The sequence below is a fragment of the Drosophila teissieri genome, chromosome 2L (genome assembly GCF_016746235.2).
Source record: "Drosophila teissieri strain GT53w chromosome 2L, Prin_Dtei_1.1, whole genome shotgun sequence".
Lineage (NCBI taxonomy): Eukaryota > Metazoa > Arthropoda > Insecta > Diptera > Drosophilidae > Drosophila > Drosophila teissieri.
The window spans coordinates 2,628,415-2,651,981 of record NC_053029.1 but is presented as its reverse complement, the minus strand read 5'-3'; the positions used below and the strand labels follow the sequence as shown (position 1 = coordinate 2,651,981).

At 44.5% G+C, this 23,567-nt stretch overlaps 2 protein-coding genes across 2 annotated transcripts; both read right to left on the bottom strand.

Moving 5' to 3' along the window:
- Positions 1-3,058: 3,058 nt before the first annotated feature.
- Positions 3,059-4,202, bottom strand: LOC122626310. The gene is made up of 2 exons (XM_043806510.1): positions 3,936-4,202; positions 3,059-3,813 (listed from the first exon to the last, which is right to left on the bottom strand). The coding sequence occupies exons 1-2, from the start codon at positions 4,191-4,193 to the stop codon at positions 3,244-3,246; spliced, it is 828 nt and encodes a 275-aa protein (XP_043662445.1). The 5' UTR covers positions 4,194-4,202; the 3' UTR covers positions 3,059-3,243.
- Positions 4,203-22,607: 18,405 nt separating this feature from the next.
- Positions 22,608-23,201, bottom strand: LOC122626551. Its single transcript, XM_043806846.1, has 2 exons — positions 23,103-23,201; positions 22,608-23,045 (listed from the first exon to the last, which is right to left on the bottom strand). Exons 1-2 carry the CDS (start codon positions 23,170-23,172, stop codon positions 22,633-22,635), a joined length of 483 nt encoding a protein of 160 aa, XP_043662781.1. The 5' UTR covers positions 23,173-23,201; the 3' UTR covers positions 22,608-22,632.
- Positions 23,202-23,567: the final 366 nt, after the last annotated feature.

Genomic DNA, 23,567 nt, shown 5'->3' with positions numbered 1-23,567 from the left:
ACGGGCTACTACGGAAAATGTGTGCGGGGGAAATGCGGAAGAGGCGGGGGGAAAATGAGGAAAAGCCGGGCTCTGAAACTGAGAAACGTTGACGATGACATTACTTTTTAATGACTTTGACTTTCTGCAGCAATTGGTGTGCGTCTGGCACTACGGAATCCGGAATCCTGAATCCGGAGTCCTGCCACTTTTGTTTCGTTTTATGGGCCTCATTGAAGACTGACTGGGTGTTCGCTTGGATTTTATGCTCGCTTTTATATTTATTGGTTCGCTTTAAATTTGCTCATCCTTTGCACCGCTCTGATTTCACTTTTTTCGCACGTGCACATATTTTTTTTGAATGCTTTGGTATCAAAAGTATTATTTGCATACTCTGTTTGCCCACATCTACTTACTATACTTCACTGTGTCACCAAATCCCTGCGAGAATCCGATGCACAAAAGACACTTTTCAATGAAATCAAACAGTTTCGTGTCATGTCCTTTTTATTCGCAAAAAATGCAGTACAAAATATTGGATGCTTCACACAGAGCTGTTACTATGAAATACCACCATTTTAATTCGCAGCATTTTCTATACTTCTTTTTTTTTTCGGCAGATATCCCAAACGAAATTTTGCATGAAAGATATACATTTCATAAATGGAACTTTTTGTATAATGAAAGGCGAAATGAAAGGATGCGTTTCGTTACCAAGGTTTTTCATTGCAATTAAAGTGTATTGCTGAGCGCTTAAAAATGTCGGCCAATTTTTGCACAAGTTTTTGTTCATACAGCGCCGCGACGTGGTGCGCCACGCCCACTTTGGGTCGAAGAGACGTACGCCCTTTTTGGAGTCGCAGGCTCAAAACCGCCGACGGCTGACGGCTGCCAATATTCGTATAATATTTTCACTGTGAAATATTTTCTGCTCATAAAAGAAAATTGACTGCGAAAATTGTTTTTACCGAGGCGGTTGCAGCTCAACTGCCGCCGCTGCCGCTGCCACGCCCCCTTTGGGTTTCAGTTTTGCGGGCGTACGTCCATAAATGTGTATGTGCTTTGTTTACTTTTTTTGCGTGTGCACTTTTACGTTTTTATGCGTTATTTTGCATGCATCAGCGCGTTATTAAATTCCGCGCTCCAGAAGGAGCGAGCATTCGCATCCGCATCCGCATCCTTCGTCCTGGCGTCTCATTTAACCGCAAGCTCCTTGCCGTAAAAGCCAAAAAATAACACGAGAAACGTATACATTCCGCCGCACCGCCCCCCGCCATCAAATTGGGCACATTGTTCCGCCTTGAATTCGCGATTGCTCCGTTCGCTAGCTCGTATAAATTCGAGGCACTCTGCGGATTTTGGCATCCGCATCTGCATCCGCATCCGGAATGCAAGGCACGCACTTTCGGCGGCACACCATTATGAACTCCGATACTTGTCACCTGATACGCAGCTGACTTATATATTTGGTTTTCTTGATCTGCAGATATATGTAGCTTCAGCTTTGGGTTTCAACTATAATTATAATGCAGGATATTGATACGCACCATATGGATAAAGCCAATTATTCCGGAGAAATATATACTGCTCTTTTTCTACTCAAGCTGCAAAATGCGCACTTTTTTAAAAGTGCCTATTCAATTACATGTTTTTCTCACCTTTTTATTTCCAATCAATGGCATTTTTTCCATCCACAAATAGGTGTAAAACATGATCCGTATTCATGTCCACCACTTTCCGGCTTTCTGGTTTTATTTTTATTTTTAAGTATCTATGAAACCATTTGTATCTTGTTGCAGTTTTTGTGCAGAGCTTAAAAAAAGTAAAATAATAGAAAATTGTGGCGGCAAAAGTAAGTACTTTAATTTGTTTAAACCAATTTAACTTTCATTGGCAGAGTCCTGCGGGACTTAACATTTGTTTGACCGTTAATTCAAACAGCGTGCTAACGCATCAAATCCTGTTGACTACAGTGCAATGTTAGCAGTCACCCCGCTGCATCTGTTAACCGTTAGCACAGTTTTCCCCATGTCCTGCTGCTTGCAGACTGTTAGGCGCTTGCTTGCTGTATGTTATGTAACAGGGCTGGCCAATGTTAAGTTCGCTGTAAAGGAATTGAATTTGGTAAAAACTCGTCCTTAATCTTTGAGTAATTCAGCAGCTCGTGTAAGAGCTAGGCACAAGGCAGTTACAATTTAATCACATTCAATTTCCATTCAAAACGAGAGCAGTTGATGGATGCTCACCTCTTAGCCCCCTCGGCAAATTTGCAATAAATACCTATGCCAGTGTACCTCGATAAACACATGCAATGCAATTCATCATTCAGTCACACACACACACACACAAACAGAAAGACACACACACACACGCACAGGTGAATGATCTGGCGGTGAAAGAGGGATTCGCGAGCGTTTTTCAGGGACCGGGAAATGGGAAATGGGAGATGGGAGATGGAATCTTTTGAAAGGACGAGGGGCCGCCGCCAAAACGTCCCATTAACAGGAGCTCAATGCGCAAAAAGTCAGATCCTATGGCTGATGGCTGGAGCCAAAAAGCAAAAAGCAAATGTCAACACTATCAATCATCGCTTTGACAGTTTGAGTGCTTGTTTTAGTATTTGTGCTTTTGATTATGTGACTCACACACTCGCACACCCACACACCCGTACTCACACTCGCACTCACACACATGCAGGCGCATCAATTGATACACTTACAACAAATTGTTTGTAGTGGAACACGTGGGCGTGGCCCTGCGGACGGCATTGCAACGGTTCGCTCCACGTATATGGGATATGGAATACGGGCAAATGTAACATATACGAGTATGTATGTATGTATGTATGCATGTATGTATGTATGTATGTGGATAGTGGGTGGGTTGGGGCAGGGCCACTTGATTGATGGAGCCACCGACCTAAGCCATTTTAAATGAACAAATTGAATGTGCGGCAGCTCACATGCACACCTACAGCAGCGGGCATTCAAATAGCAGCTTTACGTTTAGAAATTGAAAATACAAGCTCATCTTACCTCCGATTGCAGCATTTATGTGAAATGACTCAACATTTTGAAATGCACAATTTATGCAGCTAGAAAGGCCTATTGATTTCCCCGCCACTGTGAGTTTGCGGTTGCCTGCTGGTGATTATAGTAATTTAATTTCTTCGAACAAAACAAATTTGCAACAAAATCCGAACAAAATGAAATCCCGAAAAGAAATGGAAAGAACAGAAAAACTAGATGGCAAATCCCTGGGAGGTCAACGTGCAGTCTGCGAGAATGGATTGGGTCTGGCGCGGAACGTGGTCCCTTGGCGCTGCTTCTGGTACGCCTCCCGTTCCGCCCGCTGGCGCTGATCCTGCAGCTCGCGACGCCGCGCCTCCTGCGCCTGCGATGTCTGGATGTTGAAGAGGCGCCGCTGCTGGACGCGCAGCTCGGCGGTCAGGTTGAAGGGCTCAACCTTCAGCTTCAGCGGCGGAGCGGCGGCAGGACGATTCGAGGACCTCAAGGGCTGTCGGCTGCTCAAAGGAATGGGCTTGGCCCTGGGCGCCTGCATTCTGTGCAGCTGGCACTGCTGCTCGCGCTCCCGCTGCACTTCCTGCACGTGCAAGCGGCGCTTCGCCTCCATTTCACGCGAATTCTTGAGCACATTGGGCGTCGTGGGACAGGTGACGCGATGCACGACGACCTTGGAGGCCTGGCGTTCGTGCGCCTGCCGGAAGTCGGGCATCGGGCGGCTGTGGAACTCGCGCTGCTTGCGCTCCTGCTCCTGGCACTCGCGGAGCAGCTGGTCCTTGCGACTCGAATAGATGTCCTTGAAGCGATAGGCCTAGTGCAAACAGAATAAAAAACAATAGAAAATGACAAGAGATGAAGCATGTCTTAGATGAAGGAATTCTTAGATGAAGGATTTCTTAGATGAAGGATTTCTTAGATGAAGGATTGCAATACCTTTGGAGTTGACACCTGCGTTGGAAGTGTGTTCCTCTCGCTGCCGACCTTCAGGTTCGTGAAGAGATTGGCGACCAGCAACTGGGAGTGCTGCTGGGGCTGGCTGACCAGCTGCCTGCCACGTCGCTGCAGCTGCTCCACCTGCTCCCGATGCTGCTGCAGACTGGGAAACTCCCCATGTCGTATCTCGGATGCAAAGCTGTCCATGGGCTCCACACCCAAATCGCCCCAGTTGTACTCCGCCTTCGAATCCGACATTATTATATATCACACACGAACTATGTAATTCCGGGATGTGCTCTGTGCTCTGTGCTCAGTGCTTTGTGCTCTCGTTGATGGCAGCTAATGCGGCGGAGTGGCTGGCATTTGAGTTACATTCAATTATCGGCCTACTCGGAGCCCGGGTTTCCAATGAAAATGTTTTGGGCATTAGTGAAAATTTCATTTGGACGTGCTGGCATGAATAATGCAAAGTATTCCGGCTGACACTTGCTTCCAAATGGGAGTGGGGGGGAGGTCTGTCTGCCACTTCCTGGCTGCTCATCCCCACTGGATGCACTTCCAAGCGGAGGCTGTGGCGCTGGCGGTGGCGGTGGTGCAGTGGGCGTGGCAGTGGCTCACCGCCCCTCTGGCGAACTGTCATTTTCCTGTCCAACTGTCTGTCCCCGTCAGTCCGGGACGTCTATGTGGTGTCAATTTGATTGCAAAGGTAATTCAAATAATCTCATCATACACAATCTAGCTGTGTATCCTGCTCCTTCATCCCCAGTATGAAGTCCTTAGTCCTGCGTCCTGAGTCCTGAATGCTGAATACCCAGTCCTCATTCCCCATTCGAATCAGAGTTCCGCCCTTCATTTCAGACGACAACTTCAAAGCGAGCACTGCAAATAAATCAAATTAAATTTAACATTTGCTTTTTTTTTTGGCCCACACAGCAAGTGGGTGAAATTTAATTTTCAGCAACAGATTTCGTTGGATTTTATTAAAAAGATTCTCTATAATTAAATTGATTAAAAGATGGAATATAAAAGTGCGAAATGTACACGCATATGTATTTTAATCCGACCCAGTCAGTTAATGAATACGAAACATCAGCTGGAAACAGAAAAATAGTTTGATAATTAATTTTGTTTGTTTGAGATGCAAAAATATGCAATACAATGAAAACAAAGGATAAATATTAAAAGGAGTTTATAAATGGAAATACAAAGGATAAATATTTCAAAGGAGATTGCTTGTAAATGGAAATAGATCGCCACAAATATGATTACAAACAAGCAGTGCCAAAGTAATCAGTGGAAAGTGCCGCTTCTGATGGGGGAATTAGTAGTAATTTCCCCCACTTACACAAGGAAAACTCACACTTTCCCAGCTGCAAAAGTTCGCTTTTTGATTAACCACAACAAGTTGTCCAGAAGTTGGTGGCCCCAGTCATGTGCCATAATCCACTCCAGCCGGCAAATCAGCCAAATCCTGATTAAGGATTATAAGGCTATGTAAATACACATGTCCGCTGAGCCGTGAGGGTTGCAGCAACTTTTTAAAAGCCCCGCCAGATAGCCGACACTGCCACTGCTTACCAAATAAAAGTTTGGCCTTATATCTCTGATAGACATTAGCTGGGAAAGGCGAAAAGTTAACAAAGGAGTGTGCTGGGCCAAAACTTACCGACTGATAAACGTGCCTCACAAACAAAAGTTATTCCCGAAACTTGCCGCAAAACAAAAACCCGTACTTCCTATCTCTGCGATAATTGCTCCTTTAACTAGAGGATTTTTCGCAGTTTTTCCTTTTTTTTTTGCTCTTGTTTTTGCCCCCATTTCAGCAGTTTCAGCCAAAAACCCACTTCTGATTAGTTTGTAACCGGGTTTTTGGGCGGGGAGGCCGTGGGTCTTTGTGTATTATCTTTCAGTTTGCAATTAGTGGCTCATTTAAAAGAGATTTGCAGCAGCGACTTTTGCTGATTGGATTGCGTACAGTTTGGCAGCGGGGTCAAAGGTCGCGGCGCCTTTCAAAGCTCAACGCTCGGAATGATTGAAATTTGAGCCGGGGAGAAATTTGCGGGGGGGGGTGAAAGAAAAACAGGTTTCGCATTCGCATCCGTGCAAAACATTAAACGCTACGACCTTCCTGTTGCCCACATTCTTCGCGAACCATTTAACCCCAGCGCCATTTTCATAAAACGAAATTATTAAAATTGTTTATTCGGGTTCGGGTCTCTCGTGTGTGTGTGTATGGCCATGTGTATAGCCATGTGTGTCCTTGCTCCACACGGATGTGCGCATCCTGCCGCACAAAAACATTATTATCGAGCAGTTAGCTGCACAGAAAAGCGACTTTAAATTAAACGCAAGAGCGCCCCTCGAAATTGAACTTCACCTAAGTGTTTGTAAAACAGGAGAATATTTACTCAATATTACTCTATAATGCATACATGTTGTGACAACTGACCAAACATAACTTCTTTAGATATATATAAAGCATACATGTTGTGACACTGGCAATCACAACTAACTTCTATAGATTTACACATTTACCAATGTTGAATCGGAAAACCAAAGCACCCAAAACCATACAAAACATCTCCCTCTTTGCGGCATTTTGGCGAATTATTAACCACTGCGGTCGCTGCATTTTTCACATTATTTAGGCCACAAATCATTTTCGGCCATTTTCGAATAGAGCCGTTTTCCGCCACATGACATTTACATGGCGCACAAAATGAATTGCGAATTTATTCATCGATATGTTTACGGCCGGCGCCAATCCAGCAATCCGACAATCCAACAATCCGACAATCCAACAAAATCAAACAAATGAAGGCAATCGAATTGCAGACTTGTATGGCCGAATGGAAATGTGTCAGGCCATCAATTAATGAATAAATGCGACGGCGACCGTATTGTCAATCATAATTATTGATTGTCCATTACGAGCTTAATTTATGCATACGCGACGCAAAGTGTTCGTGCTGAAAGGCGGTAGAGAATCGATTAAAATGTTTGTCGTGGACATCAATTCCGCCACAATTTCCGAAATAGAAATAGGAATATTGAAATATTGGCATTGAAACTGGTGGCACTCCCCCAAAAAGAAAAAAGGACGACTCGCATTCGTGAGGTGTTGACATTAGAGTAGCTGTTTTGGCGTATTTGCGATAGCGTCCTGCTTATGGATTTCTTATGGCCATAAATTGTTTGGGGCGTTGGTCGGCGGCGAATGCAAATTTAATTTGTTAACCGTGTCAGCTGTCCAACTGGCCAAGTGGCCCAACTGGCGAACTTACCGGGCCCAAAGCCAAGGCCCAAACAATGCGCGCTTTCTTATCGCGTGTCAGCAGCAGCAGAGCCGCGCATCCGCAGCCCTTTCGCAGCAGGTCCCACATGTCCTGCCATATCCTGCCGTATCCTGCCACATCATATCCCTGCCCCAAAGTCCAGCAGAAGCCGAAGCAGCAACAGAAACAGCAGCAGAAACAGAAACAGAAACAGAAGCCTTACTTGACGCAACAGCAGACCAATAAACAAAAGCATTAAACCCATAAAACAGGGAACATGGCACTCTCGAGAATTAACACTACATTATTCACAATGCAATTTCGAAACAAGTGAAAGGGTAATGGGCACCGTGGAGACGAATAGGGAGTACCTAGTACTTGCCTTTAAATAGAGATGCTGGTTTTCACAGAAAGGATTATGAAGAGCCAAAGATACTTTCAAGTTAGAGCTGTTATATACACCTAATAACTTCATATGGGTAGATATAGTTACATAGTCTTATCACTTCATTCTCTATACCCTTGAGTTCACCCTCATGCCTGATATGCCCGCTGCTGCAAGGGGTGGTTTTATAAAAAATGTTTCAACTCGAAGCGGCCACGAATGCGAATGCATATGGATGTGCTGGCATCGTGGGTTCGCCGGCATGGGTATGGATAGCTATGGAGTGGGTGCAGTGAGTCTGTCTCTGTGTGTGTGTGGTGGAAAGGGGTAGGGGGTATGAAGGCGATGGGTGACCCACATGGATGCCATTGTGGCCGCGCCATTTGCCTCCGGGCGGTCTTTCGCGCTCCGTAGGTGTCTCTGTGGGAGCGGGATTGGTCCGCACCTTGCGCTGCAGCCTTCGCTACTGTTTTCATTTGGTAAAAATGTGAAAAATTAAAAATATTGTGCACACACACTATGTGTGAGTGTAGTTGTAGGTGTATTCCCGGGTGCTCCTCTGGGTTCCCATGATGCCTCGCCGTGTGCCTTTTATGCATATTTCCCACAACACATTTTGGAGCCGCGGCATTCGCTTTTAAATCATCCAAGGGGGCAGTATATCTATATATGAATATATATATATATATATTTAGTTCGCGGCTGAAGTCGAGCTTATCCCATCAGCGGCATCAGAGGTGCCCCCCCTCCTCCTCCTTCTGCTCCTCCTCCCTCGTTGATTTATGTCCGGAGTTTGCGTTCATTTATCATTACAGTTGAAAGCATTGCCGCTTTGTTCCTGTTCTGTTTTCTCGGTTTCTCGGTTTTTCATTTTTATTGTGTATTTTTTTTTATTTTTTATTAATGCACAATATGCACAGCAGCCGTGAAAGAATAATACTTTTAATACAAGCCATTTTTTGTTGTGTGTGTGTTGTTTGCAGGTGCCAAATGTGTGGTGCTTATCTCAGCAATGCTTTTACCATTTGCATTTTAAATAACACCAATCGACGAGTTGCACCAAAACAATTGTTGGCTGGCCACTCCACTCATGGCTGCTCATATAAAAAGAAATTTTGAAAAAACATATCAATAAAGAGATTTTCAATATGCGGATTAACTTAGGCTTTTCGCATAAGCTGCTGAGTAATAAAAGCATTTATTCTGCAGATGAATCAGGTGAGGGAAAGCCTTTCGAAAGGCGTCCTTAAAGATGAAAATTCAACTAAACTTAACTAAACTATCTTTATCAAGTGGCAACAATACAATTGTTTGACCAAATCCTTACCTGGCCGTAAAACTGCAAGTATGCCGTAAAAATGGCTGCGTTAAATGGAAATGAACACATTCGCTTAATTAAAGTCCTTCGCCAGCAGGAATGGAATTTTTTAATTCCATAAAAACAAATACCAGCGAAGGGCGCAAACAAAGTTCAGCGGAGACAATCGTTAAAGTACAGTGGGCCCTGTGCAGGCGACCGAACATCATCAGCAGTCAGTTGTGTTTGCGCAGCCGTGAGTAAAAAATTCAAAAACATAAACGGAAATTACCACAAAATACAAAACCGCAAACGAAGTCGGAGTCACCCAACCAACCACCCAGCAAGGACTCGATGTCCTGGTGCCCCACACACATACACACACACACATTGACATCAGCAGTGGGCAGCCACACTGGGGTGCAGTGTCCTGGCTGCGGTCCTCGTCCTGGCGATGGTTGTTGTTGCTGCGCCGCAATCTGGCAGGACGATCTTTTGATTAACATTCTTGGCTTTTTTCGGGGGAAATTAGTTTTTATGTTTATTACCTGAACCATTTAGGGTCGCTGACAATGCTCGAAGCGGAGTATTCGGGCCATTCCCGCTGCTCCCTGATGCTCCATGGTGATTCTCCACGTTGCTCCGTGCTCCATGGTGATTCTCCATGATGACAGGAAGCCGACAGACTGGAAACGGAGAAAAGAAGCGATCCTAATCAATACTTCGGGCTGCTGGCCAAACGAGCGCTTAATTAATGCAAATGGCAATTGGCGACAGGGCCATTCGTTGATTTTAATTTAGATTGCCGACTTATTATGTAAATCGAAAGTTGGCAATACGCATTCGAGTTTCGAACTGAGAATCAACTCAATGTCCTGGTTGGCGGCTGATGGAGCTGACAGAGCTGGCATCTTCAATTAAGCAATTAAATTCGGTGTCCTGGCGATTAATAAATGTCCTGGCCAGGCCCAAAAGGCAAAGGACAAAGGACCAAAGACAAACAGTTCATTGCAACCGATGGCTGACGTTTTAATTAACTAATCATTTGGCTGCAAATATTTCCTGTCCATTTCGCCCGCTTACTTTTGCACTTCAGCCAGCTGGAGGATTTGTTCGCTCGCATAAATTGAATTTTCGGTAAATTACCACCGCTCGCCCAGAGAATGTCCTGTGAATGTCCTGCGAGTGGAGGTGGCACATCCTGCAAATGCAGCTGCCTTTGAAGAGTGACCCCGGTTTTAAGCCTGCCGGGCTTTTTGACGGTGTTTTGTGTGTGTGGAAGGCGGACGGCCGACGGCAGACCGTAAATCAGTTGGCATTATTTGTCACATGCACAGGGCTTACAAACTGATAACGAATATTAATTTTGCACCTGGCCAAAGCGAGCTGGTGGCGAATGCGAAATGAAAACTGCTGCAAGCAAACTTATAATGTCTCTCTGCGCATAATTCATTCAGAAACTGCCTGAAATGTCCGGCGATGATAAATTCGATGCCAAGTGCGGGGTCTTAAGTCGGGCAGGTAATTAAATCAAAGGATGTCAACTGCTAATGGAAAACAAATATTTTCCCTGCTCCTTTCTTCCTTGCAAATTCTATGCTTTTTCCCATTGGCAGAACAAACATTTGCAGTTCGCTCGCAAGATAAGTGTGTGTGCAGTATTTAATGGTGTGCGAGTGTTAATACCTTAAACCGATCAGTGGGAGAAGTGCCAAATATATTTTTAATTTTGCGGTTAATTATGGAGCATATTATTTAATAAACATTAAGAAATACATATAATACTCCACAGAGCAGCAAATCAATGCTGCATTTTTTGGCGAGTTATTGCAACCGCAAATGAAAGTGTTCACTATTTCGCACATATGGAAATTTTTGCGGTTGGCCAGGAAAATGTTTTCGCTCCGCAAGCAACAGTAATTTCAAATATTGTGTATTAATTAAGGTGTGGCCGCCTGCTTGGACTGCATTTGGTCATTGTGGCCAAAATGCAAGTATATTTCCTGGAATGTCTTGGCCAAGTTGCTTTTGCTTGAAATTTGATGCCCCAGGCAGCTGGCGATGCAATTGCCCAGAATGGCAATTAAATTTGCTGCCACAAGTTGCACAAATTGACATCGAAAATAAATTCCCTGTCAGCAGCAACAAAAGGCTGCAACTTGAACATTTTTCAACCACTCACTCCCAAGGAAGTCGCCTCCATCTGCCCGGCTCCGGCTGCAGTGCATCATTCTGTGTACATACTGTTTAAACAGTTTGGGGTGCCAGGAGAAGTTAGTGCTAGCTGAAGTTTTAGACCAAGTTGTCGGCAGGCGCTTCTCGTGTTGCCTAAACAGATTAAGCTCCAAACACATGTGCTCTGCAATTTTACGCGTTGCCACCGCCGCCAACACCGCCACCCATTCTCCTCTTGGAATCCAAAGGCAGCCAGGTTCCCAAGGACTCGGGACTCAGGACTCCGGATCCTGTGAGCCCGGCGGCCCGGCATAACCGCCGCATTAATTCCTAGTGCCAGACACCTTTCTCGTTAGCGGTTTCCCCAACTTATTTAATTTCACAGAGCCTCGACCACGACGCCTCCTCCACTTTGCTTGCTTTGAATTTTGCGTGCGCGGAAAATGCTCGCTTGGAAAATGGCCCGGCGGAAAAGCGGAAAGCGGAAAAGCGGATGTGGGTCTGCAAACTTTAATAGCTCGCATGTGTGTATGCGTGTGTGTGCGTATGTGTGTTAATTCAAATCCCGAATTGTCGACATCTTGTTTTGCCTTATTTAATTATCGAATGCACCAGCAACAGTTGCCACTTTCCACTTTCCACAGCGATTTCCAACATTTGCCAAAACAAAAAAAAACAGCACAAAACCCCTCACGTTCATCGCGACCCGCAGGCACCCGCTTTTCACATTTTTCCCCAAAAACATTTTCCGTTTATAATTTATGGTCTGCAGCGGATTTGCACGCGGCCTTAGTTTGGCCAACGAATGCGCATACGTGGGCTCACGTAGCCGCAGAGATAAGGGGACAAACTACAGGTAACGTACATATATATACAGATGTATGTATGTGTATGTGGTCGGGATGGATGATATCGTACTGGCCAGGACGAGCATGTTAACAAGGGATTGTAAGTCGGCCCTAAACGATGTCATTTAAGCTGGGAAAAGTGGAAGGGCTGGGTGCTTTCTAATCTTTTTAAAGATCACAAAAATATGGCAATTGGAACTAAAGCACTGAATTATAACTTATCAACCATTTTTAACTACGGAGCTAAGTAGGTTATATGTATTTATGTTAGCTTTGAGATGGAATATGAAAAGAACACGAAGATATGCGAGCAATCTGAACTAAAGAACTGAATCAGAACCTATAAACATTTTCTAACTAAGGAGCTAAGTAGCTAAGTAGCTTATATGTTTGTTAGTTTTCAAATGGCATATGAAAAACCGTAAAATCCGACTGTATAAACACTTATTAAAAAAATGACAAAGCCCAATGAATTTAATAACATTACTGAAGCGTCATTAAAATCATAAATGTTCATTACGAAATTTGCATGATTAAATTGCAGAAGAATGCCGAAAGGGCCAACATTTCCGTACACATGGCTGTTGATTTTTCAAATTCGATTTAGTGAGTCTGCTGTCTTCTGGCATTTGTTGTAATAATTTTACACATTTCATGCAGAGCTGAGCTTGGATAGAGTTCACATTCCATTGCCGCATCAGAGGGGCTTATGGCACTTACTGCCCCGGGCATAATTAAACGCTCTGGAATTTCATTATAAAATTCGCAGACATTTGCCAGATGCCAGGCGCTTTTCTTTGCAATGGGATGGCATATCGCATAGAGGTGAGCGCGAAATGGGTTTCAAATCCTAAAACTTAAACTACTCAAGAGTGTTACTATGCCATATAACTTACCGCATTTTATTGTAGCCTTAATTATTTGTAACTTATATAAACGATTGTTTGTCACGCGGCCATCTCGAAACTCAACTGCTTGAGGCCTTTCATTCGAGAGTGAAACAAGTTCGCCGGGTTCTTTCCTTTCGCTGCTCTCGAATGTGCGCCCTTAAGTTTATTTTATATTGAAATTTGCTCGTTAAGCGGTCATTTTCCCAGCGAAGTCGGTACTCCGTGCACTAACCCCTCGAAGTTGCCTTTCTGGAGGAGTGGGAAACCCACACTCGTACACTCGCCCCAGTTGATTTTTCACAATTTCCGGTCAAGCGAAAGCTGCCCGGCACCAAATGGCGGAAACGTAATTTGGCTCTTGGCCATTATTTTCGGCTCTGGCCGCAATGCCAAAGCGAACTCATCGTCCTTCGATGGGCGGACTTTCCGTGGAGTCCGTGGAGTCCATCGCCTCATCATAATCGAAGCCACGCAAGTGGAGGACTGCGGCACAATGCGGTTTCCGCTGCCAGCTGATTGGCTTCCGTTTCCGCTAATTTTTGGGAAAAGTTGCCGCTCTGCGCTTTCTGCTTTCCATGTGCCTTTGTCTCTGGCCGAGTTGATTAGGCTCAAAGCTCATTTCGCTGAGCATGGATTGGCATTCTAATCACCATCTTTCCCAACTTAAATAGTCAAACAAAGGTATTTCATAAACTAGAAACCCCATTTGTATGCAGCCATCCATTCTGCTTGCCAGTGATACAATCAAAATGGTCGAGTGCATTATTCACATGCCAGCAAAGTGCATCGAATCAGCAGCAACTGCAGAACCCAAAATGGAAAGAAAGATAGAAACTACAGCAGCCAGTGGAGAAATTCGGAATCTTTTTCAACGGTTTTCATATCTCTTGTCGGTTACTTTTATTGCCCTGCACATTCGCTGTGTCTAAGCACATCAAATATGTATTCGGAATGGAAATTTAAAACCTTATTACTGCCAGAGTGGAAAGCGAAAAAATATAAATATTTTATGGGCAAAATATTGCAGTTCGGCTAGGGACAATGTATGCACAACTGACCTGAGTCCTCCAGCTCTCCGAACCTCTAGTCCTCGAGTCATGGAGTCCTGGAGTCCTGGCAAGGACACAGCTCGATTCGGACTGGACTCGGACTAAATCTAAACGCCTTGGCCGCCGCTCGTCCCTTTTTAAATTGTGTAACAAATTGCTCCCCGGGGACGAATTTGGATTAAGTAAAAAAAGGGTTTATTTACGATGCCATACATAACGGCCGTCCGTTTCCACCCATCTAGTGGCCTTTTTTTTGTATTTTTTTTCTCTTTTTTATTACGTGCCCAATACTCAATTTGGCCATATTTAAATTCATCGTCTATTCCAGCCAGCCGGCGGCCATTTCGTATGCACAAGAAGCAGGCATCTTCGGCGCAGGCCAGTTGCCACATGAGCACATGAGTAGTCGGCAGGCAGATCTATTGAGTGGTTATTTGAATTGAACTTTGAGGTTGAATTCGCTTCATTTTTGTGTTATTTATTATGCCCAAACTTGGCCCCGGGCGCACACGAGTTGGGCCAAAAGTGTTGAAGTAAAATGAAATACAACCCGGCCAGCTCTGCAAAAGAAAAAGAAAAATGAAAATGAAAAAGATGTAGAATGTTTAGGCCAATGTTGGCCGGGCTGTAAATTCTGGCCATAGGTGAGTAAAACTTGTTTACACAATTTTCTGCCGCTGTCTCTGTTTTTGTTCTTGTTCTTGGCCCTCGGGCGCCGCTGGGTCGAAAAGGAAAAAAAAATCAGAGAAAAGCTGAGCTGAAATTTGCAAACAATTTAGTTGCGACGCGACCAGCTGGCATCTTGATAATATTTCGATTTATGCCCCCCGAATCCTGTTTACTCCCCATTGAGATGGTTTAGGGGGAGTTTCATCTTTTTGGTTTTTTCTAATTCGAAAACAAAAGCCCTGTTCTGAAACCTATCTAGTTCTTATTACATGGATATCTCTGGAACTCACAGTCTACCCCACAACCTATTCTATTATTGCCCTTGGTTATAGGCAACGTATTTTGTTTATAAGCTTATAAGCATAAGTTACTACCGAAATCTAACCATGAAAACTGGCTGAAAGTGTGATGATAGAGTGAAGCTGCTCCGAAAGCAAGCTTTCAATGCTAAAATGTTAACTGCTGTCTATTGGTAGCACTTCTTTTTCTGCGTGTAGTTAAAATTCTTTGTTTTTACTTGCCGGCGCACTAAAAACTTTTCGTTTCAACTTTTCTGCGGTGGTCCGCCCACAAAACTCAACCGAAACCCAACAAAGCCCCATCGAACCCCACCAAACCCCAACAAAACCCCACCAAACCCAACCAAACCCAACTGAACTGAACTGAAGCAAACCCCAGGCCTGTCACACACGGTAAACTTCAAACTGTAACGAGACGGAACTGATGTCACCTGAGCTGGATGCCAAGGCTTTTGCGCTCAATTTGACAGACAGCAGTGGGTTTGGTTGCCCAGGCTGGCCAGGTGGGGAAGGTTGGCCAGGTGGCTGGGCTGCGGATGAGCTCGTTACTAAGTTCGAGAAGCCGAGACATCTGTCCGGATCGTCCTGGCAGTCCTGTTGGTCCTGGTGGTCCTGGCGCAATCCCGATAGTCCTGCCAGACCGGAAACGTTGACAGCCAAACGAGTTTGATGGATGCGAGTGCAATTCACTGAAATACTTGTTTTCCATTGCAATCAGCTTCAGATTGCAAGTTGTTTTTCGCTATTGAGTCGTAAACACGCCAGTCTATAAATGAATGCCAGTAAATGATATCATTCTGCGTAGTTCTTCTTATTTCGAATCAGGCTCAAATCTATTTAGCATTTAATAAGAACTTTAAGGCTCAAAACTATTTAGCATTTAATACGAACTGTAAGGCTCAAATCTATTTAGCATTTAATATAAACTTTAGATAGAAAAATCTGTGGGCTGTCAGTGCGGCTGATGATTAAGTAATTAGCGAAACGCTGGCGAACGAGGCCAATTAGCTGAAGAGCGGAAATTAAGCACACATCACATTAGCCAGCGATGCGATCAAGAGTTGTTCGAAGGGCTCGAAGGACTCGAAGGACTCGAAAGGGCTGGAAGGACTCGGCGGGCTGGCTGCATTTCTTTTGCCGCTTTTTGTGTGGCAATTAGCACGCCCCGCCGCACTCGCCCCAGCGCATCTGGGGACCTTGGCAGCCGCATTTTCCCGCCGGAGAGGGAGCGAAATCCGGAGCTGGGTGGTCCACCAACCCGGCAAGGAGCTGCATAAAGCGCACATTGAAAATTAATTGCGCCCAGCCCCGAATGCGAGCATATCCGTGTGGCAGGTACATATCCTACGTGCGTGAGCAGCAAACCGCAGGATGCGGAGCGCAGGATGTGCAGGATGTGCAGGATGGGGAAGGGAGGAGGGGGAAGGGGGAAGGGAGGCAGGGTACCCCACTGCGGTGGCCGTGTGGTGTGCCTTTTATGAAAAATTAATTTGCCCTTTGTACCGCAATAATATTCCCCTTGATCCCGGCGAAATTCCCCTCGACTGCGCTGTGTGCTGGCAACCGGAGCGTATGATTAATTTTTTGTCCTGTTCGCAACGAGGTGGTGACTCCAAGATTTTTCGGCTTAAGTGGTCCCGCACTCGCATGCCAATTAAGCGCCATTGATGTTTGGCTGCCTGGTGAACTCAATTTTATTCAATTTTAACTGCAAATGCAGCAAACTAACTATGTAGCTCGAATAATTCAAAAACCAGCCTTGTATTAATAACTCTCCTTGTGAGCACTACTGAGTGTTTGTTTCAGAAGGCAACTGCCATGTGCAGGCGCCCAAACTTATTTTCCATCTTTTGCCATTTGGGGGAAAATGGAAGTTCAGCCCTCGAACGTGTAATTCCATAAAACTTCTTTTGGCACAAGTGCAGCAGCTTGGGCAACACTTTTGCCAGCCGGCGAGAAATGGAAACGACTAGTTTCTAGCACCACAACAAACAATGCACATTCGCAACACCACAACAACAAAGCAACACAACAACAAAGCAACACAACAACACAACAACAGGCCCGATGACAACGACGGAAGCAGAGTTACCCAGTAGTAAGTTCTTGGGAAACTTTTCACAATGTCGAGCGCTCCTTTTTATTTTAGATTCTTTTTTTAGTAGGGCTTTTCCCACATTAGAGCGGGGAAACCGCAGAAAATTATGCAACACAATATGAAATGCATTTGGGGAGACAAGTGAGTCCTGTCGAGTGGCAGGGAGCTGGGAAGCTGGGAAGCCAGGGAGCTCCGCCAGGCACTTGAGCCGGTGCTTTAATCAAAAGTCAAATATTTCATGCCAGCCAGCCGGACAGGCTCTCCAAATCCCCCTTCCCCTTTCCCAACAGCCACATGGCACAGCCCACATAGCATGCCCACATCCACATCCACAGCCTCATCCTCATCCCCATTCCAATGTCAATCCTCGCCTGGCGGAGTGGAGCATCTGCTGTCGGGATGCAAATGCAGCCGCTGCTAACCCGCACAATAGACACCGCCGTCAACGCCGCCACTTCCTCTCTCCGCACACCATAAACTTTCCCCGCCCTCACAGTTTTACACTGGCAAAAATCAGTGCGTCTTTCATGCAGGTTCGCCAAGGTTATTGAACACACATCTCAGCTGGCAGCTATTAACTGCTTAGCTGTTGGCTGAAAGTTGGCTCTCATCTCAAAGTTGGCTCTCATCTAAGTAGTTGGCTACTGGGGCAGCACAACTATTTTCTCGCAGTGCAGCCATGCATGCTGGGATCACAGTGAAGCCCAGGGCTTGGTGGAAGCCCTGCCGAGTTGTCCGAATGCCTGCGCACTTGCAGCCACTTCGGATGACTCCCGCTTGGCTCGTGACTCCGGACTACGGACTCTGCAGGCAGACACCCTCGCCCACGTCTCGTGGATTCCAGCCATTTCGTCTCCGGAGTTGGCTGCTTTCATGGAAATTACATTTTTGCATTGCCGTCGTCGTATTCCTCGCAGTCGTCGTCGTCGTCGTTGTCGCTGCTGCTACTCAAGTAAATGCAAATATTTCTCATTTCTCTTACGAAAATTGTCAAATGTATTCAAAAATGTGCGCCGCATGCGAAATCCTTCTGAATATGTATGCATGTGTCCGCCTGCCAGCCGGGTTCTTTATTTGGATTCCGATGCAAATCAGAGCAAATCAGAGTTGCAGGCATTTTAGACCCCAAAATCACATGGCCAAATCATGTGAAACTGGCTTTCGTTACATAAATGCATGCGACTTACTTGATACTAGTGCAATATATTTATATTTATATCAGTGGATTTTCATTGGATGAATCCTTAAAAAACTAGATTTTCAGCACTTCATTGAGTAATTTATTGGCTCGGCCACTGGAATCAAAAATTTAAATTGCGGTTGCCAAATTAAGCGTTTAGTTTAAAACCACTAAAAATTAAAACTGCAATTACACTAATTGCCAGCAAACCAGAGTTCCAATTTTAGTCAATTTAAAATTATAGAAATGACCAACACAAAAAGTCAATTAGTTGTATTAATAAAAGACTTTAGCTAACAAAATATATTATTTGTGCATTACGCTAATTAAAAAGTATGAATCACCTGATGGAAAGGAAATTCTTCTTGAAAAAGGTTACGACTTTGGATTTAATTTGATGATACAATTTAACTGCCTTTGCTTGCCCTTTTTTGCGAGGACTCTCAACTTTTTAAATCCTTTCGTAAAAGGGTTTTCTGGTTCAGCTACGCATTATTATGGTCATTAAAATTTCAATTTTATGCTGATCCCCGGCCGAAAAGCCTTCAATTCGTGGACTTTATTCGATTTATGTGGGATTAGCTTTAAAATTGTTGCGATTTATTTCAACCCAATTTATGATTACTTCCAGGCCATTACGTTTCCTAATTGATTTTCCATTCGCTTTAAGCCAATGTCAATGCAACAAAAGCAACAGCAACAGCAAAAGCGAATGATAAAAGTACTCACTCGACGCATAATGCAGATAGATATTTATATTTTCATTCAGTTTGTTATTCATTTGCAGGCAACATAAACAGACACGATGGCAGTGAAATGGAAGCATTGGCAGCTGTTTAAAAATGAATGCAAATGGGAGTGTAATTAAATAAATTAATTAAGCGGCCCACAAAGAGACAAAAGCGTTACTTGATAGCAAAATCACAAAGGGGCTGGCATATTTCCCACACTGAAAACTCAATTAAATTCATAAAAGCTACAATCAAGCGTGTCCATTTATCACAGCGTGTATTTTCAAATAGTTACTCACTTTCTTCATTGATTGAGAAAGTCTAAGTTACACAGCTTCTCTAACCCCATTTTAAGTTGAAATGAAATACAATTTGCACTTGTGCTGCCCGAAAAACTTGGCAAAATGAAAATTGTTTTTAATATTTATGATATTCGATTTGGCATTATTTATGGCACACAATCTTGTTGTCCAGCAATTCCCCCAAAAAGTATCGAATAACTACCAAATGCGAAACCATAAAGTATCAAGTATAAAGTATTTGCCTTCAGCATTTTGCAGCATTTTGCTGAATTTTGCAGCATCCTTTGCCAACAACGGATTGATACACATTTTTCATCTTTTCGCTTTAGTAGTTGCAATAAATCCAATTTCAAACAAAATTCCTATGCGATTTTTTCGTTACGCTGGCATAAATCTCCGATTTACTTGATTTGCTTCGTTGAATGCGTCTATGAATTCAATTACTTAAAAAGTATTACTCAAAAAGAGAGAATATTTATTCAAAGTACTGCACTTGGGTGATTATGTACGCATTTATTAGTTTATCTGTATGGTTTACTCAATAATTTGTTTACCATCAATTTTCATACACGGCGCCACTCTTATACGCAATCCCAGCGAAGCACTCAGCTTCCACACGACCACAAAGCTACAATTTCTGCAGCTTTGCTTCGCTTGTAGCCGAACTACGGCGATGTGGCTGCTGAATTCGTGGTGGGTTTCCACTCAAATTGCTGAATATGAGTGGAGAACACTTCGACAGGCATAGAAAATTATAAAATAAATCATTAGGTAAACATAAAAGTTATTTAAACTTGTTAAAATCAATCTTACAACTAATCATACAATCATAATCATACTGAATATCACAAGTCCTGTATAACTTGGCATAGAAAAGAGCTTCTTTCATTGGCTTATTCCCATTATAAACACAATTGCGACATAATCAATTATTGAAATCCTATTTCATGTTTAGCCAGAGCTGAAGTGAGTGAGTGCGTCCTGGCATATGGAAATGCCTTCCAATTATAAAGGATATTTCGGTGACAAGCCACAGGACATATTCAACGAGACAGTACCCATCTTCGACTCGACTCCGCCTGTCAATCAAACTGAATGAAAGGGAGACGTTTTTATTTGGCCAAACCATGTGGCCATAGACATGTGGGCTTCCAGTGGAGTTAGAATAGAGGAGCTCCCCGGAGGAAACAAGGACTCGACTTGGGCTCCTTCATAGGCCTTCTTCGTTCGTCACGGTCCTCCGATCGAATTGAATTGACATGTGTGCCCGGAGTTTGAGTAGGAATTTCGCAAATGTCCGGACTTTTTCCCCAACTCCGTCTCCGTCACCGTCTCTGTCCTCAAAATGAGCAAGTGCCGGAGTTTGAATGAGTCATGTAAATGTAACCGGAGCTTTAACTTGTGCCATGTGAACGAACTCAAACTCCGGCCGCAATAAATTTCAAATTTCGAACGCAATCGAATCGAAGCGAATCGAGTTCCTTTGGAACTCAGGAACGTGGCTGCTGCACTTAAGTTTATTTCCCTCTGCAGATTCAGAGTCTCAGTCTGAATCGAAGTCAGAGTCAGAGTCATAGTCACAGCCAGAGTCAACACAATCAAATCAAGTGAATGTGAGTGTGAATGTGAGTGTGCATGTGAGTTCACATGTGTGGGATTCCCCGGAGATTGTAAGTTCGATTGCAGTGCGTTTATTTGCGGAGACGAAGGCGGCGGGGAGTTCGCTGCAAAAGTCAATTGACTCAATAAATTATTTTTAAGGCAATCAGAGGTACTTCGGCGACAAAAATGCAATCGAAAGTTTTGGTATTTTATGTCCTTCGAGAATTCTGCGCCGACAATTTGCCAATTTATACCCACTGACCCTCGGTCGCTTTGAGCTCTCAAAGTTTGCGCTGGAGCTGAAAGTAAATTGGGAAAAGTTATTTGAGACGCAGGAGGATTTGCTTTGATTTGGCCACCAAGTGTGCACTTCGTTTCTATTTACGAAACACAAAAAATATATATTTGAGCTCCATTTAATGGCCAGTTTAATCCGCAAGTCTTAATTAAGCGCATTTTGCAAGCTCAAATTGCTTTTCCAAGTGTGCATTTGCATGGCACTTTGAGTGCAGATAACCCAGCAGCACAATTAAAGACGGCATTAATATTTCATTAATTCGGTAAGGGCACTTCAAGCCAAAGCAAGAAACTCCCAATTAGTGCTAAACAAATGCCGGCCACACACACACATGTCATTTGTGGCCGCAACCGAGCAATTGGAAATATTTTCAATTATATTCTGGGCCGGTAGTCTTGTGGGCCGGTCTCAAGTGAAATTGGCCAAATTATTGGGGTAAACAGGAGAGAGGCCGAGCCGACAAGTCGAGTCGTCCTGTTTGGCGCTTAAAATTTAATTTCACGCACAATTGAGTTCGTGCATAATTTGGGTCCGGGGTGATAAATTATTGCTATTATTGCACACGGCGGCGGCGTCCTCGGGGTTGCCACAAGCTGACCAGGCCGCAATGCATTGCAGCAGGGGGGTAAGGGGGAGCCGCAGGAGCAGGGACATGGGCAAAATAATGACCTACCCCACGTCCTTGCCAGCCTCGTTGGCTGCGTTCATTAATTCGCTGCCATAAAAGCCGGCCAGGGGCATATTTTGCCTAGCCTGAATTTGCATACTTGGTGCACTCGCCGAAAAACTAGCCAACTAGTGCAATCTCTGGCAGTGGAATGGCTACAACTTGGCATGGTTTTTACCAGTGCAACGGAGGAGGCAATGAAGTCACTGGAGGCACCTGTTACCGCGTCGCAAGGCGCACCAGGATCCTGGCCAAAACGCCTACAACACATGTCTGCTCATAATTAATGTGTAAATTGTAAAGCTCCGCTCGCCCATTTCCCTTACACCTCCATGTACCCCTGTGTCCTTGTACCCCTGCTGCAGCGGTATCCTGGTATCCTCGTACCCTCGTACCCTGTTATCCTGGCATCCTGCAGACCCCATTCCAGGCCATTGTGGCCATGTTCAACAGCGAGGGCAACCAGCGCGACAACAACCAGGACTTTGGCTTCCGTGGGGTGGGCTCCTTCCCAGCCCAGTTAATACAAAACCAGCGATGGCAATAAACAAGCCAGCCCCCCACCAAACGCGTTATGCCGCCGAACAAACTTAATTGCATTCGTGTACGTATGTACATGTATGCATGTTGCCCAGGTGGCTCTTTCACCTGGCGACCATCGCAAGCCAAGCCGAATCACATCCACGTATTTATGGGCTTCGATTGTTTGGCTGGGCCAAACATTAGTTAGTTTAGTTGGCTGCGAACGAGGTTTCACTTTGGTGATTCCCACTGGGGATTACCACCCGTGCGAAGATTGCTGTTGGCCAAAACCAAAACCAAAACTCCAATGTACGAGTATCTCAGCATGAGTCACATGTGTGGCCAAGTTATGCTGATGACGATTTATGCCTTTCGCGTACAATTATATTCATTATTACCGCAGTTTATTAACCAGTATCAACATTGATGATTTCATAGTTGGCATCGTTACGATCGCGATATAAATTGCAGTAACTGTTCAGTGTGAAAAGAGCATCCAGAGCGCTGGGCAGCTCAAAAACCAAGCGGTTTTTCCCACGGCTCACTACTCTCAGGCCATCCACAAGTTCCGGTAGATTGAGTTCGCCATTCAGCACCTTTTTTAGGCTCTGCAGCGGATCCTCCACTTTCCTGTAGCTGATGAAGATCAGACGAGCAGTGCCAGCAGCGTCTTCCATACGAAAGTCAGTGCATTTGGCCAATTTCAAGTCTCTGGACTGCGATGAGTGCTCATTTGTGTACTGCTGCCAAGGGCGAATGACGTCCACGTCGTCGGTGGGAAAGACAAAGTCATTTACATACGAGGTCTTCGCCCTGGGATCTGCAATTCGAAACAAGTTTTATTTAATCAGCAATTATGCGTATTATGCCGCCTTACAAGCGAAAGTAGTGCCAAGGGTTATAGAAGCCACCGTGAACAGAAATCCCAATATTTGCAGTTTCCTCATTGCGACAGCAACCTGTTTGCCAGCCGAGATTCCGTGTGCTACTGATCTTCTCTAGTTTTGTTCTCGGGTTTTCAAGGGAGCTTTTTTCGTGGCTCAACACTCAATAAATTACTGAGTTCTCTTATGAGTTGGCCGATCGAATGATTCACTCTTCACTTATTCAAAGGTGCCAATTGACTTAGTGACGTAACGCATTGTGAATCACGACCAACAAGCAGTTTCAGTAACTTTTTCTGGTATCACAAGGGCTTTTTCATGAGTTTTTTAAGGCCGTCTAAACTTTTAAAACATAACCCTTGCCATGTGTGTCTCGCATTGTGCATGGCATCTGTATTCTTTTTGGGAATGGGGGCGAAATTGAATTGTCGTGTGCAGCGAAGGACCTTTGTGACATG